Source organism: Hoplias malabaricus, chromosome 2, assembly GCF_029633855.1.
Source record: "Hoplias malabaricus isolate fHopMal1 chromosome 2, fHopMal1.hap1, whole genome shotgun sequence".
In the NCBI taxonomy this organism is placed as follows: Eukaryota; Metazoa; Chordata; class Actinopteri; order Characiformes; family Erythrinidae; genus Hoplias; species Hoplias malabaricus.
This window is the reverse complement of record NC_089801.1, coordinates 21,619,092-21,634,300: the sequence shown is the minus strand read 5'-3', so window position 1 is coordinate 21,634,300 and position 15,209 is coordinate 21,619,092. Positions and strand designations below refer to the sequence as shown.

The following is a 15,209-nucleotide window of genomic DNA, read 5'->3' as shown; positions in this document are numbered from 1 at the left end:
TTTTGTTTATTTAAATATAATTTTTAAATGTAGGTCCCAAAGGGTTAACCTCATCAGTCTGTTCTAGCTGTGATTGGACAGACTCATGCAAAGGGGCAGGACAGGACAGTACTGAAATGAAGTATTTTCAAAAGTGTGCCCCCTGTTGATACGAAAGCAGCGTTTGCAAAGCTGTGAGATTTGTGACAGTTGACCGGGTCAAAATAACACCTCGGTAAAGGCAGAGAGCCTCCTGACACACTCTGTACAAGCAGTTCCCTTCCAAACCCTCATCTCCACTTCATACAGGAGCCTTCAACTAGATAAATAGTTTATTGTCTTCAACAGCATGAACAAATACAGGAACTGGTTGCCACATACATTACTGGAATGCATGCTAATGGAGCACAGTGATAAGGGAGTCTTTTAGAAAGCACAGAAAGACCCAGTCAAAACAATCACACCATGGAGAACCGTCAGAATTAAACACATTTAGATTAAAGCTAATGCTATAAATTTAATAAATTAAAGGTATACATCTATGCAATATAACATTCAGACACTTTGGAGCGTGTAGAAAACCGAACAGAACTGTTGTTTAACCCCTTAAATGTAATACACGAAACGTTGGTTAGTACCTGATTTAGTCACAAAAATATAGTGAATCTTATTTACTGTGTGTATATAAAAAGAGCCAAAAAACATATTTTATTCATGTTTCTACATTACATCTATGATACATTTGTTATGTACATAATCTGCTCTGCACCGCAGTGTAAAAGCCATCCTTCAGGAACCGAAGAATGTAAGGAGAATTTACAGCAGTCACCATTTTGCAGAAGATTACCCTTTGGCTGCTGGCACTTTAGTGACCTCTGCACCGTTTTTATCTGACTTCTTCAGAAGCAGTTCAGGAGGTCAGGGGGTCCACCCTAAGGTCACCCAGCTGGCTCATAGGCGGAAGAACAACTGTGCAATCATCTGAACCCACAGTATTAGCATACAAACAGCAGCCCCTCCCCTCGAGGGGGCGGAGCCTGAGAATGTCCTGTGATGACCGGCTCGCCCGTGATCGTGCAGATGGTTCTGCACGCTGATGTAGCCGTTGATGATCCGGACGACTGGGATCGGAGGTTCCGCTGTTGTGCTGTGGATGAGAGAAAGGAATGGAGAGGGGTCAGGCTCGGTTCAGGGACTCGGCAGTGTTTTGTCTGCGGAAAAGTCTGAAAGAGTCGCACGTCCTGTCTTTACAAATCGTCTAACAACAGAAAAGAAAAGCGTGGATGTGGGTTCTGTGTAAACATCGGTGTGTTAGGAACTTCTTTAGGGATATTTATCATTTTTAAGGAGCTTTTATTTTAGTTACTAGGCTTTCTGCAGAACTAATGAAACTGCTTTTACACGACCCCAGTAAATGTACAGTAACCAAAAGTCTACATATATTTTTACTCTTTTACCTCTTTAATAAATACTTCATTATGTTATATCTGTAACTCTTATCCAATTCAGGGTCGCTGTGGGTCCAGAGCCTACCTGGAATCATTGGGCGCAAGGCAGGAATACACCCTGGAGGGGGCACAAGTCCTTCACAGGGCAACACAGACACACACACATTCACACCTACGAACACTTTTGAGTCGCCAATCCACCTACCAACGTGTGTTTTTGGACTGTGGGAGGAAACCGGAGCACCCGGAGGAAACCCACGCGGACACAGGGAGAACACACCAACTCCTCACAGACAGTCACCCGGAGCGGAATCGAACCCACCTCCAGGCCCCTGGAGCTGTGTGACTGCGACACTACCTGCTGCGCCACCGTGCCGCCCACAAATATTATTGTGAATGATTACTATAGTTGGTATAATTGCTTGAGATACTTCTCTGTGTTACTAGACTTCATGTACTAGATGATATTTTCTTACTAGAACAGTGTAATAACTAGAATCCAGAACATCTGCAGTTTGAAGGTTAAATTCACTCATTTTACTCATTTACCCCCACAGTCCCCTCACGATCTGCCTCTCACTCCCTGCACAGGGCAAGAGCTTAGACCTCCGCCAGTCAAAACAACAGCTACAGGTTCAATGTCTTCACCTTGATTGGTTCCAGCAAGTGCCACTCGCCCCAAAAATTTCTCCTCAAGCGTGTCCCATCGCCTCTATTAGCAAAACAAACACCCGAGAGCTGCACACTTAGTGTCTGGTGTTGAAAACATCATTAAATGATGGAGATGAATGGGATTCTGAAGAAAACGAGCTAGTGGCCTATTACGGCTATCAGGAGTTATGTTTGTGATGGGACCAAACCGTAAAAACGAGCTTGGATATTCAGACTAAGCACATATGTTAATTTCTATCAGACTCATATGCTTGCAGTTAATAATATTTACTTTGCATTGATTAGCTTTGGCTGCAGCTCTTGGGTGCTTGTTATAGACATTTCTTTCAAAGCTTGTTTTTCACTTTTCCCTAAGTGTTTCCAGTGTTTTTTTTTTTTTTTTAATTTCTATTCCTTAGTTCAGAACTCTGAATGAAGGCTTACTTAAGCTCGACCTCCATTACAAAATCATGCCAAGGAAATCGAGACAAAGTCTCTTAATGCCCGCTGACAGTTAGCATTAGGCCATGCATCAAAGCCATAGCAGAAAGGCAGCTATTCAGGCTCCCCCTGCAGACAGAGGGGTCTTGTAGGAGAGGGGGCTGTATGTTGTCCAAAGGATTACAAGCTACAAATATGCTTGGATGTAAAAAAAAAAAAAAAAAAAAATCAACCAACATGCGCAAACATTCTTCTCTGACCTTGGTCAACAGTTTCCAGCTTGAATGTTTATAATAACCCATCGTAGCGCTGTCAGGCTCGCGGTGCCGTCTGAAATGTAAGTTTATGAAACGTGCAGTCACAATAAACAGGGTTATTTTCCATACAGGGGCTGGGGGCTGAAGAGGTGGGCAGAATTTGGCACACGTCAAGGTTAAACAGCTTTATGCTTTTAGAAATGGAAGGAATATATTGTTTCAGTGTTTTTTTCCCTTTCCCTGTGTATGAAATGCCATCCGCTCGCAGTTATGGTGTCAACGGTTTCTGGAGATATATGGGGTTTAAAGGTCTAGCCAGTTGTTGGTGTTGTCTCCTGGCTAAAGGAATGTACTAACTGTGCTGTCTGGCAATAGATGCGACTGAGCTCACAGGTGCATCTTATTTTGTCTAATTACACAAACTCTTTCATTGTAGTTTCTATTTGCTGTTGATTCCTGTCTTTGTGATTACTGCTAATGTCTACTGTCAATGTATAGGTTCAGTTCTGTGTCAAGCTCAATATTCACTAGCCTGTGGTTTTACTTTTGTTTTCTGTTTTGTTTTTATTTCCCCACCTCAGCACTGCTCCCTTCTCATTGTTCACCAGTCTGACACTTAGCATAACTAGCAAACTTTTTTTTATTTATCTGATTCCAAGGAGTTTTATGCTGGCTGTGCATGTTAGTTTGTGCGAGTGAGAGATATGAAGTCAGACATTTGTCCCTCTATAATAAGGCCCCTCGATAACAGAGTAAATCGGTAGTGTCTGAATGTTCGTGTCCCACTTGAGTTGCTCTACTGTAGGTAAAAATAAAATCAGTTCATGTTCAGAAAACATTATTTGTTTTGACAGTCTGGGGTTTCACTTGCTGATGAGGGCAGAAGTATATTTTAATAAACAATCTGTTAGTGGGAGAGTTCTGTAGTGAGCTGCAGAGCTGAATGCTACACAGACAAGTAATGAAATGAAAGACGTGTTATTTTCAATCTATATCTGTCTTTTCTTAATTTATATTGACACTGACAGATGTTTACTGGAGCTGGTGGTGATGGAGGATCCTTAGGGTCTTTAATGCAGTTTGTTTAATGAATCTAATTTATTCTGATGCATCTGGTGTATAGGGGAACAACTTTGTGATTTAAAAGCCTTTCAATGTGAGCGAGAGCTTAGACCTCCGCCAGTCAAAACAACATCTTCTCATTACCTTCTGAGAAAACAAACTTTGTAGAGTTCGTAGCGCTGGCGTTGTGGAACCCTGTTCTATTGGTGCTTTTCCACTGCATGGTACCAACTCTGCACAGCTCGCATTGCTTTTTGGTACCTGGTCCCTGTTTGGTTTTCCACACAATGTAGTGAGTGATGTTTTAACGGTAACGTTGGGCTTTTAAAACCACAACAGCAGCTGTAATGTTGTGTCATTTGCTTACAGTGTATTCCCTTGTTGCTTTTGTGTTTGGGGACTTTGGGACATACAGATCAGTAGAGTTTTGAAGCATTGGAGCATTTTGAATCTCTTCAAAAGACCACGGTTGTTGTGATTCTGATTAAAAACTAATGTGATCTCTGTTACTCTGCGATTTAAAGTTGGCTAACTTTTGGCTGAATGATTGACATGTCACTTTGGACAATCAGTGCTCTTTAAGTGCCAAATTTCCAAATGGGAAAGCAAAAAAGCAGTAGGGTAGAGTCAAGTAGTGTAGGTACCATGCAATAGAAATGTGCCATTAGATAAAAAATGAACTACCAGCGATTTACAAAATCCAAACCCAGAAAAGTTTGTTGTTTTACAGAACAAAGTGTTCCTGAATGCTCCATTAAGCATTTTTAAGCTATAGACGAGAAGAAACTGCTGCGGTTTTGCTGTGAGCATGGGACATGAGCTCCTGTATTTCTCTTCATTCTTAAAAATGCTACAAAAGGTTCTTTGAGTGATGCCAGAGAAGAACCACTTTTGGTTCTGTAAAGAACCATTGTTGTTTAAGAAATGCATTTGTGAAGAAACTTTTTTCTTTTTAAATATTTAAACAATTTAAAAATCAGCTTTTTTTTTTTACCCATTTAAACATATTAGCAAAAGTAGTTCTTCTATGGTATCGCTCACAGAACCTTTTGGTAGCACTTTTGTTTTTTTTGACACCAAGAGTGTTGGTGTCACAGAAAAACTATCATCTCTGTTTCTGAGACAGTTGTTTCCTGTTTCTGTTTCTTCACCAACCTGCTGTAGCCTTAGGGTAACCACAACCGAGCCAGCTCCCTCACACTCTACACTACACTCAGCTACATGACCTATCTCATCCTCCTGCTCCAGCTGTAAGCTGAAACCTTCAGGAGGAAAGCACCTCACACCTGGACTCTGGAACTCGATAGTGGACTGTGATTGTGTCACCTGTTATCGAGGTCTTAGGATGGCGAGAGGGAAGGAAATTCTGAAATTTCAGCTGGAGGATTTCCAGAAATCCTTACCTAAAATAACATCCACTTGTACAATGTGCAGAGATTATAGCTGGTATTCATCAGTTGATACCTGTGTTAGAAGTTTCCTTTGAAGTTTTGGCTGTACGCCCCTGATTATAAAACCGAGATAAGCACCCAAGAGGAGGACTGAGAGAGCCAGACCTTGCAGGTTCTCCAGATAGAACTACTTTGTAGTTCTGTAGATCCCATGATCACTTTACATATGGATCACTCGGTGTGATAGTTAGGCTTCTAACATTACATTAATGTAGAACTGAAAATCCCTAACCACTGCTAAATACATACACTTTTAATAACACAACCCACCTTTCCTCCATTCGAACCCAGAGGTCGTTGAACTGCCGGTGGCGCTGCTTCTTTTGCTTGTTGCGCCGTTTCTTCTTCAGCTTGCGCTCAACCTTCTCTAGGAGCTCCAGACTGTCTGGGAGCAGTAGGTGAGGCAGGGGATCCTCGTCCTCCAGGGGGCGCCACTCTTGATCTTCATGCAGGAAGGCTTCGGTCTGAGGCTCCATGTCCGATCCGTCATCCTCTTTGGAGGAGCTCGATCTCCGGCCGCTGTGGAGGGAAAAAGAAGGATTTGATTTGGTTTGATTTCACAGAAACAAATTAAACCAGGTCTTACACTTGATTACGTAGTCACTGGGGATTTTCCTTGTGGAAATCCTTTTTAATTCAGGAGTATTCATGATTGGTGTCTGGAAACCTGGCGCGGAATGTTTCAGAGTAATTTGAGATGGTTGAAAGCCAACTGGTTTGGTTTTGTAAAAGCGAGGCTTATTTCGACACACTGTTGAAATAGCGACTCAGGCCACTTTATCACGACCATGTCGAGGGACCAAGAATTTCGGTTTCCGTCTTCACAGTTCAAGAGGAGGCATTTGAAATATTCTGACACGACGATCCTGGGCCAGAACTGTCTGTGTAGCTGCTATTTTGTCTTTCAGAAACATTAATTCTCTGAGGTTTGTGTATTTTGGGGGTAGAATGAAAGCAGAGATGGGTTTGATGAAGCGGAATCTTGGTTTGCTGAAGATAAAAAGGAAGCATCTGTTTCTGATGAAAGCTCAATCTGGCTCCGAGAGACGTCCTCCCTCACGCACATTCATGCGGCTTCAGATGGTGTCTGAAACATTACAGGAATCTATTATAGCGTCAATGGTGCAAATAAGTCGGGAAGCCAAACCTCCTCCAACTTGCCGGTGCGTTTTTATAATGGAACTTTCCGGACCTCAGGCTTCTAGTGTCTCCTCCAATCTGGCAACCCATCCATTTCAGAAATGTGTTTGTGTGCGTAAGAGAGGGAGAAAGCTTTAAAAAAAAAAAGAAAAGAAGGGTGAGGTGAAACGGCATTCTTCTTCTGTCCACTGCCTGCATATTTTGGATGATGGCTTGATAAAGGGAGAAGATTGTTTTTCTTGGGTGTGTAATCTCCATCTTCACCTCTGAGGGTGTGTGTGTGTGTGTGTGTTGAGGAGTGTTTGGGGAGGGGAGGGGGGGGATAAAACAGAAGAGAAAGCAGAATGGAGAGATGAAGTGATTGTGTTATCTGATTACAGGACTTAGATAGCCACCCAGAAGGAGCGAGAGAGGCAGAGAGCGCAAATTCTCCTGAAAGGAATAAATTCCTGGGGTTTATGACCTTAAGGATTTAAGGAAGGTTCCTACTTGAAATGATACGCTGGGATTTAAGCATTGGCCCCGGTGTGTCCACAACTTTTTATAGGCTTTAAGGACTCCACATTAAGATTTATTTGGTCCTTGTTGTAAACTTTATTTCCAGTGTGTAACAGTGCCTTTATTATGAGAGTTAGGGCTTATAGCAAGGAACACTAAACTTGTCATTCAGAGGGTGGCTCAGCCTGAGAGTGAGAGACCATTGGATATAAACTGGACACTGCAGATTGCTTCTGATGGAACAAAACATTTTATCTATTGCGTCTGTAGAGAAATGAATCACTCAACAATCTGTTCTGTTCAAGTATTAATAAAAAGCGTGTTAGTCTCTATTTATTTTGGTTTTATTTGATGTTTAACCACCAGTCTTTCACAAACTCGTCTTTATTTCCAAGCTCCAAAATGAAGCGGCGCGTTCCGGTTGAAAGTGTTGTTGCAAAGTTATTGCGAGCCCTGTGCACAATGGCTCCATTCTGGCCCAGCCCCGGAGACCCAAGGGACCCTCTGCAGTTGATTATGTGGACTGGTCTATTCAGGCAAGCGTAGACTTGCTGGTCAGGTCCCTTTTGCCCATAAGGAGGCATTTTAATCCAGTCAAACCGAGGAGAACCCGAAGACAAGGGCAAACCTCTGGAGGCGCCGACGTCGGACAATGGCCCACGAGAACGTTAAGCAACCATTACGTTTGCAGATGTATATTATATGTCTGCTTTTTAGCTGACCTTTCGGGCCTGACCGCCATACAAACTCCTGATAGAAGCTTTGGAGTCTGGAACTCGACTCTGATCTCACTCTATAAATACTGCCTCCCTGACACGTGGTTTATTTTTGCAGCTCAATCGCCACCATCGCAGGTCCAAATGGTGCAATTAGGTGATTAGTGGATTACAGTCTGCTGCTGCCTTTAAACATTTGGTGGTCAAATTACTGAGTGGTTGACTCAAGCTGGTTGTGCGAGGAAGTGGTGGATCCAGCCTTGAGCTCGTCTTTTGATGACGGATGCTGACACGGAAACAAACACGAAAAAAAAACAAAACAAAAGTGGGGCATATTAGTGGGCAAATTTTTCAATTATTCACAGATGAGCTATTTCTTGGGCAAGCCAGAGCATAACTCGACATCTGTTTCAGGCCTGCGGGATGAAACTGCATTAACAAAAGCGCACACGTTGTTCTGAAAATGATTTCCATTTGATATCGGGTCGCAGAGAACTGAGAGGGAGGAGGAAGTAAATAAACAAACGTGCGAGATTTCAGACACGCATTGGAATATTGCAGTAGACCTGCATGTAATGTAAGGCATACGCCAGGGAGAAAATATGGCTGGAAATCTTGCAGGAAATTTTACAACTCTCAGGCTGCTCCATTTCATGTGGCAGATTTTGATGTCCCAGTTTTCTCTAAACGCTACAGTATCTTGCGAAGGCCAATCATAAACTAGTTAGCGCTGATGCCATTCGTGTTGTTAAGAAACACAAGACCACAACATGTTTTGCAGCTAGGGTCTACAAGTGTGTTTGAGAAACACCATACTCCCACAGCAGTGGGCTAGGGCCTGGGATTTGGAACAAGAGCTAAACATGAAACAAAAAACTATGCAGAAGGGCAACCTTAAAGAACACTGTTTTGGCCCCTGGAGCATTGTAGGGGGTCATTCCTGGTGCCTCTCTGGAGCAGATCTCACATTAGAGAACCTTGTAGACAACTGAAAAACACAGAGGGCAAACGGTGCACCTGGGGATGTTTCAGTTATAGTGAGGTTACAGTTTTCTGTGGAAAGGGACTGACTTGTGTGTGTTTACCAGGATTATATCACACTGTGGGGACCAAAACCTCTTTTCCTCCAACGTGGATCTGGTTTGGTTCCTATTCGCTAATTTCAGATCATTTAGCACGTTTCCACCAAAATAAATAGGTTCCAGAAACAGGAAAGTTTGTTCACAGCTGGAACCAAAACCCATTTTTCAGCTTGAATTGTGACACATTTTGAGATAAAGAAAATCCTGAAAGAGCACAGAGCCTCAAATAAAGGGTAATCGTGCATTGGAGCTGTACTGGGTTAAAAACCAGCAAACTAGACAGGTCTACGCACCGTTTTCTTTTATGAAATGGGAAAATGCTCAGTCTGTGTGTTTTCTGTGGCTGTGGTCAGTGTGACTTGAGGCATGTCGGTTAATTTTCTCTGCTGCTTCATTTCAGAAGCTCAGCAGGACGGCTCTAGAACATACTCTGAAATGCACAAACTGTAACAGGGTCGTGTCACTATGGATTGAACCTGCAGTAAACAGTGGATTAACTATGACTCTGTCCTGACTCCATCAGCTTTACTCTGGCTCTGGGGCTGAACTGTGGAAGAGAGCAACCCTGAAAAACTGATCGAAATGGGGATGGCACTAAGGTTGTCCTAAATGGAAGCCGGTTCATTTGGTGGAAAACTGCTAACACTCACATTGTGGGGGACTATCTATAAGCTGGTCCCCTCCACGTAGATCATTACACTTTAAGGTGAAGGTATGTATTAATGTTGGGTTATGGGAATGTTAATGGTAAATCTCAACAAGAAATGGAAGTCTATGTATGTCCCCACAATTTACAAATACGTGTGTGTGTGTGTGTGTTTTGCCTCCTTATTACCTGTTAATGGGCTGTCCAGCCGGTGTGTGCTCCACCTCATAGCCTTGGCTCCTCAGAACATCAATCACTGTGTTGTTGCCCAGGAAGTGACCTGCAATGCAAACAGTGGCCTGGTCAGTCTTTTTCCATGGTCAAGCAGTCCAACACACACACACACACACACACACACACACACACACACAAAACCCGCCTTGGCAAACCTTCAGTTTCTGAGTGTAACTTGATGCAGTGCGTGAGCGATGGCACACAATGGAGCAATATTTCACAATCCGGCCCTTAACCACAGACCTGAATAAACACACGTTTGTGCTTGTCACTTTACAGGAAGTGAGTGTTTGACATGAGCCCCTCTGTCCGAGCTCACACTGGCCTCTGGATCTCCAAGAACAATGGCACCAGGTAAATAATCCCCAAAGCCCTCTGGCCCTCTGCGCTGGAGATTCCCTACCAACAATAAGTGTGAGTTGGCCTTGTGTCTGTTTGGCCTGAGGTTGTAATCCAGCAGGGAAAGCGTGTGTGTCTGTGTTTCAGGGCTGACACGGCCTGTTGCACAGTTAAGTTAATATTGAACATGCTAATAATCACTGATATTTAGCATATTTGGAGTTCGTAAGGGACATGGTATAGCCCTTTGCTATAACAGACCTGCTGAACAAGTGATTTATTTCATAATTTAACTTGAAATTAAAAAGTGTAATCCACTCCAGCTGTAGATTCTAAATCGTCCTGCTCTACATCACCTCCCCAAAGCCCCAGTGTGGACTTGGTTCCAGTGTGAAGGCTCTTCTCGGTCAGGACTCTGTGGTCCAGGCGGTGGCCTGCTTTGCGTGGGTCAGTTGACAGGGCCAGATGAAAGACTGGGCTTTTGTTTCCACTGCACTGTGAAGCACGGCTGATCTGCTCAGGACAATGCAGCCCCCTTTCCTTTGTGTGAGAGAGGGAAAGAGCCGAGACCCCTCCGCATGGCGACCTGACGCCACAATGCCTCATTTCACCTTGTGGGGCAGATCGGGGGTGAGACATATACCTTTCTCCCGTTTGCTATCACTTTCTGTCTCTCTCTTAAACACATACCACTACCTCAGCTATAGAAAAGCCCACTTCGGCTGCTCTCTCGACTGACCCACGCAACACAGGCCACAAGATGGACCACAGCTCTTAGTCCAAATGGGGGACTTTCTGCTTAGTGATGTTTTAGTGCTATTGTAGACCAGACCTACGGACACTTTTGCGTCACCAATCCACCTACAAAAGTGTGTTTTTGAACTGTGGGAGGAAACCGGAGCACCCGGAGGAAACCCACACAGACACAGGGAGAACACACCACACTCCTCACAGACAGTCACCCGGAGAAAACACATGCAGACACAGAGAGAACACACCACACTCCTCACAGACAGTCACCCGGAGGAAACCCACGCAGACACATGGAGAACACACCACACTCCTCACAGACAGTCACCCGGAGGAAACCCACGCAGACACAGGGAGAACACATCACACTCTTCACAGACAGTCACCCAGAGGAAACCCACGCCGACACAGGGAGAACACACCACACTCCTCACAGACAGTCACCCGGAGCAGGAATTGAACCCACAACCGCCAGGTCCCTGGAGCTGTGTGACTGCGACACTACCTGCTGCACCAACGTGCCGCCCATTATTTATTATAGATATTTTTATTTTATTTTACAATGGACTTATTGTAGTCTACATTACATGTATGTGATAAAATGATGAAACTTTTTAATCTCATCAGAGCAGGAAATCTGTCTGATCTTAAACACACGTCTACAAGGTGCACCAATGAGGATGGTATGACTAATAGAGTGTGCAGACACTGTTTAAAAACTCCAACTCCACTGCTGTGTCTGATCCACCCAAACCAGCACAAAACACACCAACATCAGGAGCACGTCTGTGTGTGTGTGTGTGCGTCCTGTGTGGTCAGTGGAGCTGAGAGAACGGTCAGTGAGAGTAGAAACAAGCAGGTGTTGAGTTATGTTATGGCTGATGAGCGAGGTGTTAAAAGAGATTCTCTTCCTGCAAGTTTTAATCGGAGTGAATGACGTATACCACGTCCACCATTAGAGTGAGACTGTGAAGTATGAGGTCTACAGACCTGCAGAGCGCCGCTGATGCTGATTGAGTGACTTCGCATGGGTCACACAGAAGGGAAGCTCAGAGAGTTTGGGCCTTGTGCTTTGAGCCATATCCTTTTAAGCCTGTCTCTGTTACTGATCACTGACTGTTAGACTTCACACTCACGCTCCAGAGGCTTTCCCAGTGACAGATCAGAAAAACAGTATTCAAAGGTTGTTAGTGAAAGCCGCTTTTATAAGTACAACTGTTTGGCCCCTTCTTTTATTGTAGTTAACATTAGGATTTGATCAGCAGCTGGAGCTGGTTTCACAGAGCAACTCTATAAAAGGGCAACGTTCAACCTGAACCTACTGCAGGAGTCCAAAGACAACACAGCTCCTATCAAAGCTGCGTAAGTTACAAACTCAATCCTTGGCTTTTTTTTTTGGGTGTGTGTGTGTGTGTGTGTGTGTGCTTCAGTGGCAGATATTTGGCACCAAAAATAACACCCAAATGTACATCTCTGAAAACTAAGCCGATCTTCCATTAGCAAATTATGTGGGGTCATGTTCTCCTTTTCCACTATGAATCTGGACACAAAGCCCAAAGCGTGAGGGGTAATTCTTTTTCTTTCTTTGGAGGGAAAGAACGTGAAAGAGGTGCCAATCAAAATGCTGCCTGTAGGGGGTGACAGATGAGATATTTTCCCAATCAGTGAGAGCATGTGCTCAGCAACTATTCACTGATCTATGGAGGGCTCTTCCAGGTTCTATACGCTCTTAACGGCGTTCAGGCTCATAAACAATAACAAAGCAGTGAGGAGAGATTTCTTCTGCTGTTTCAAGACTTAACATTCAGTGCTCTGCTGTGTGAACCACAGAAACCCTTTTGGTTAAACAAAAACCTGGAAGCCAGGCAGGACATCCGTCTAAACTCAGTGGGATGGGATGAGGTTCAGCTTCATTAGTCATTTCTCAGACATCGTTACTCAAAGATGTTGAGTTTGAGGACGGCCGACACACACTGTGCAGTGACAGATGAGCTCCTGTCACTGACTTTACATCTACAAGGTGGACCAATGAGGGAGGAGCTGTCACAGAGTGGACAGTGAGTGGACACAGGGTTTAAAAACTCCAGCAGCACTGCTGTGTCTGATCCACTCTACACCAGCACAACACACACTAACACACCACAGCCACGTCAGTGTCACTGCAGCGTCGAGAATGACCTACCACCCAAATAATACCTGCTCTGTGAGTAGCTTGGTGTGTTCTGGGTAATTCTAGGTTCCCTATTTCAAAACTGACTAAATGAAACAGTTCCCAATTGTGAGTGTGTGAAACTGTCCACAGGTGTGTGTATTTGTGTCTGTGTGTGTGTGGGGTGAAATGCATCAGATTTCTGTATTTAATTGTGATTTATTTCAGATTTGTTGAAATTCCAGAAGGTGACAAATTCTGCACACGACCTGTTCACAAAGTAAAGCTAAAACTCACACTACTCACCAGCAGTAAACATGCATCATGTGTCTCTGCATCAAGCACTAACCGAGGCCTAGTGCCCACCTTTACTTAACAGGAATTAAAGGTTCAATACTAAACGATACAAGGTCAGAATAAGTGCACTCCTTAAACGTCTCCAGTAGATTCCCTGTGGAGCAAAGCTTCAGCGCTGATTAAAATACAGCGCTCTAACATTCAGACGCTTCCGCTCACTTTGATTAACTTAATCAAGTGCCTTGCACCAGGGCTGTGGCTGAACTGCTCTTCATAGATCGTCTCTGTGAACAGTAACGGGGCAGAGTCTGCTTCTCCAGCTCAGTGTCAGACACCCACCCGTCAGTAAATACAGCACGACGCTCGGCACCAGGCTGCCCAGAGACACCCTCAAAACCAACACCGTCTCAGACTCGGGTTAGGTTCATCCCAGTGAGGAATGTGTGAGATTTTTGGAGAGTTTAAAGAAGCAAAGGATGCTGTTTACCACCAAGAGGTCGCTACCAAAATGTGTGATTTATTATTTTACAAGGTGTAATTGGTAAAGTGCAACTGCTTTGTTGTCCCTGAATGAGGCAGTTTATTCTCTAATAGTGGGTCACAAACATAAGTGCATCCGTGTCTAAAGCTGGTGTAGTACAGGATCTCTGATACTTCCAGGCCACTTGGTGTCAGTCTAATTTAATAATAATAATAAAAACATTTATAACTAGAGAAAGTGACCGCTGCTTTAATGCTAGTCTTGCTTTCTGAGTTCAGATTAGATGCACATCTTGGGTGCGAGTATTGACCCACAATATTACACCCAACTGCTTATACCTTAAGTGTAGTCTATTCACAAAAAATAATAATATAGGAATAAATAACTGAATGTTAATTTGTTAGTAAAGAATATTCGTGTTTAAAGAAACAGTTTGATAGCCCAACTGAACACAAAGTTGTGTTTACTCCTTAAAATTACACCTACAAAATCACTGTGATGCTCCAGAGCTGTAATAGAGAGAACAGAGCCTTTGTCACTTGTCACTGCTGTTTAACTTTACCTTTAAGAGCAGGGTAGGAAAGCAGCCCACCTTTGATTTCAGGACAGTGCTGTAAAAGTGAAAACCCACTCTCCAACTGCAGAGGGAGCCCAGGAGTAAAAACACCAAATCTCACCTATTGCTTGCTGCTTTAAAAAAGACTGCAAAGACTTTCCCGTGTAAAAGTGTAGATGAGGGTCTGAGATAAGACCGAAGCGGTGCTGTCTGACATTTAGACTTTATCGAGAGCAGCGTGTGCAGCTGAGTGAAATAGAGCGAAGTGTCTGAGGTTTCAGAGCTGCTCTGAATCACACGTGTGATGGTGGTGATAGTGCAGTAGACAGGCCTGGGAACCGTGTGTTTAATCTCCAGCGTTAGCCTAAGGAGACAGCAGCCGTTTTGGCCGTCTGGAGCCAGGGAGTGACCTGGAGGGTGACTCCAGCCTATTACTGCTTTGTGTGTGTGTGTGTGTGTGTAGTCCTAGGTTTTATCAGAGCAGTGAGTTCATAAATCTTCCCATGTTCCTTTTAGGAGCTTTGTGACAGGAAACTTTAGACACGGATACAACATTCTTATTGTCAATTATATTAGTCAAAAACATTTAAACTGATCAAGAACTTGGTTCCAGTGTTTTTTTTTTTATATATTTTTACATAGAGCCTCATAGAGTCTTAAATAATACAAACCACTTTATATATAACTGTAATTAACATTAGTCTAAAAATGTAAAGAGCATGAATCTTTATAATGTACCCGTGAACCAAACTGAACTTAGTGTGTTGTCTGCATTTCTAAGTTATTTAAAGAACAATCTGAAGTCATTTAAAGGGATGTAATTAGTGCTTTTTTTAGCATTCCCACCAATGCTGCATTGTGGGTTTAGGGGTCTTCCCTGTTCCATAAAGAAACAATACATACTTTTTTTTATCTTAAAATTACAGCTTCAAAATAATTGTGATGCTTCATTGACCTGTAATAGGGAGAAAACAGCCTCGGTTGTTGCTACTCTTGGTTCAGCACTGCAGAAACTGCACTATGCAACTTTTG

At 43.5% G+C, this 15,209-nt stretch overlaps 1 protein-coding gene across 1 annotated transcript in view; it reads right to left on the bottom strand.

The window, feature by feature from the left end:
- Positions 1-322: 322 nt before the first annotated feature.
- Positions 323-15,209, bottom strand: part of trabd2a (TraB domain containing 2A) — a 74,624-nt gene continuing 59,737 nt past the window's right edge. The window contains exons 5-7 of the mRNA XM_066660696.1: positions 9,561-9,651; positions 5,560-5,808; positions 323-1,126 (exon numbers count right to left, since the gene is read on the bottom strand). Coding sequence (XP_066516793.1) covers positions 931-1,126; positions 5,560-5,808; positions 9,561-9,651 — 536 coding nt within the window. The 3' untranslated portion in view covers positions 323-930. The remainder of the gene's footprint in view (positions 1,127-5,559; positions 5,809-9,560; positions 9,652-15,209) is intronic.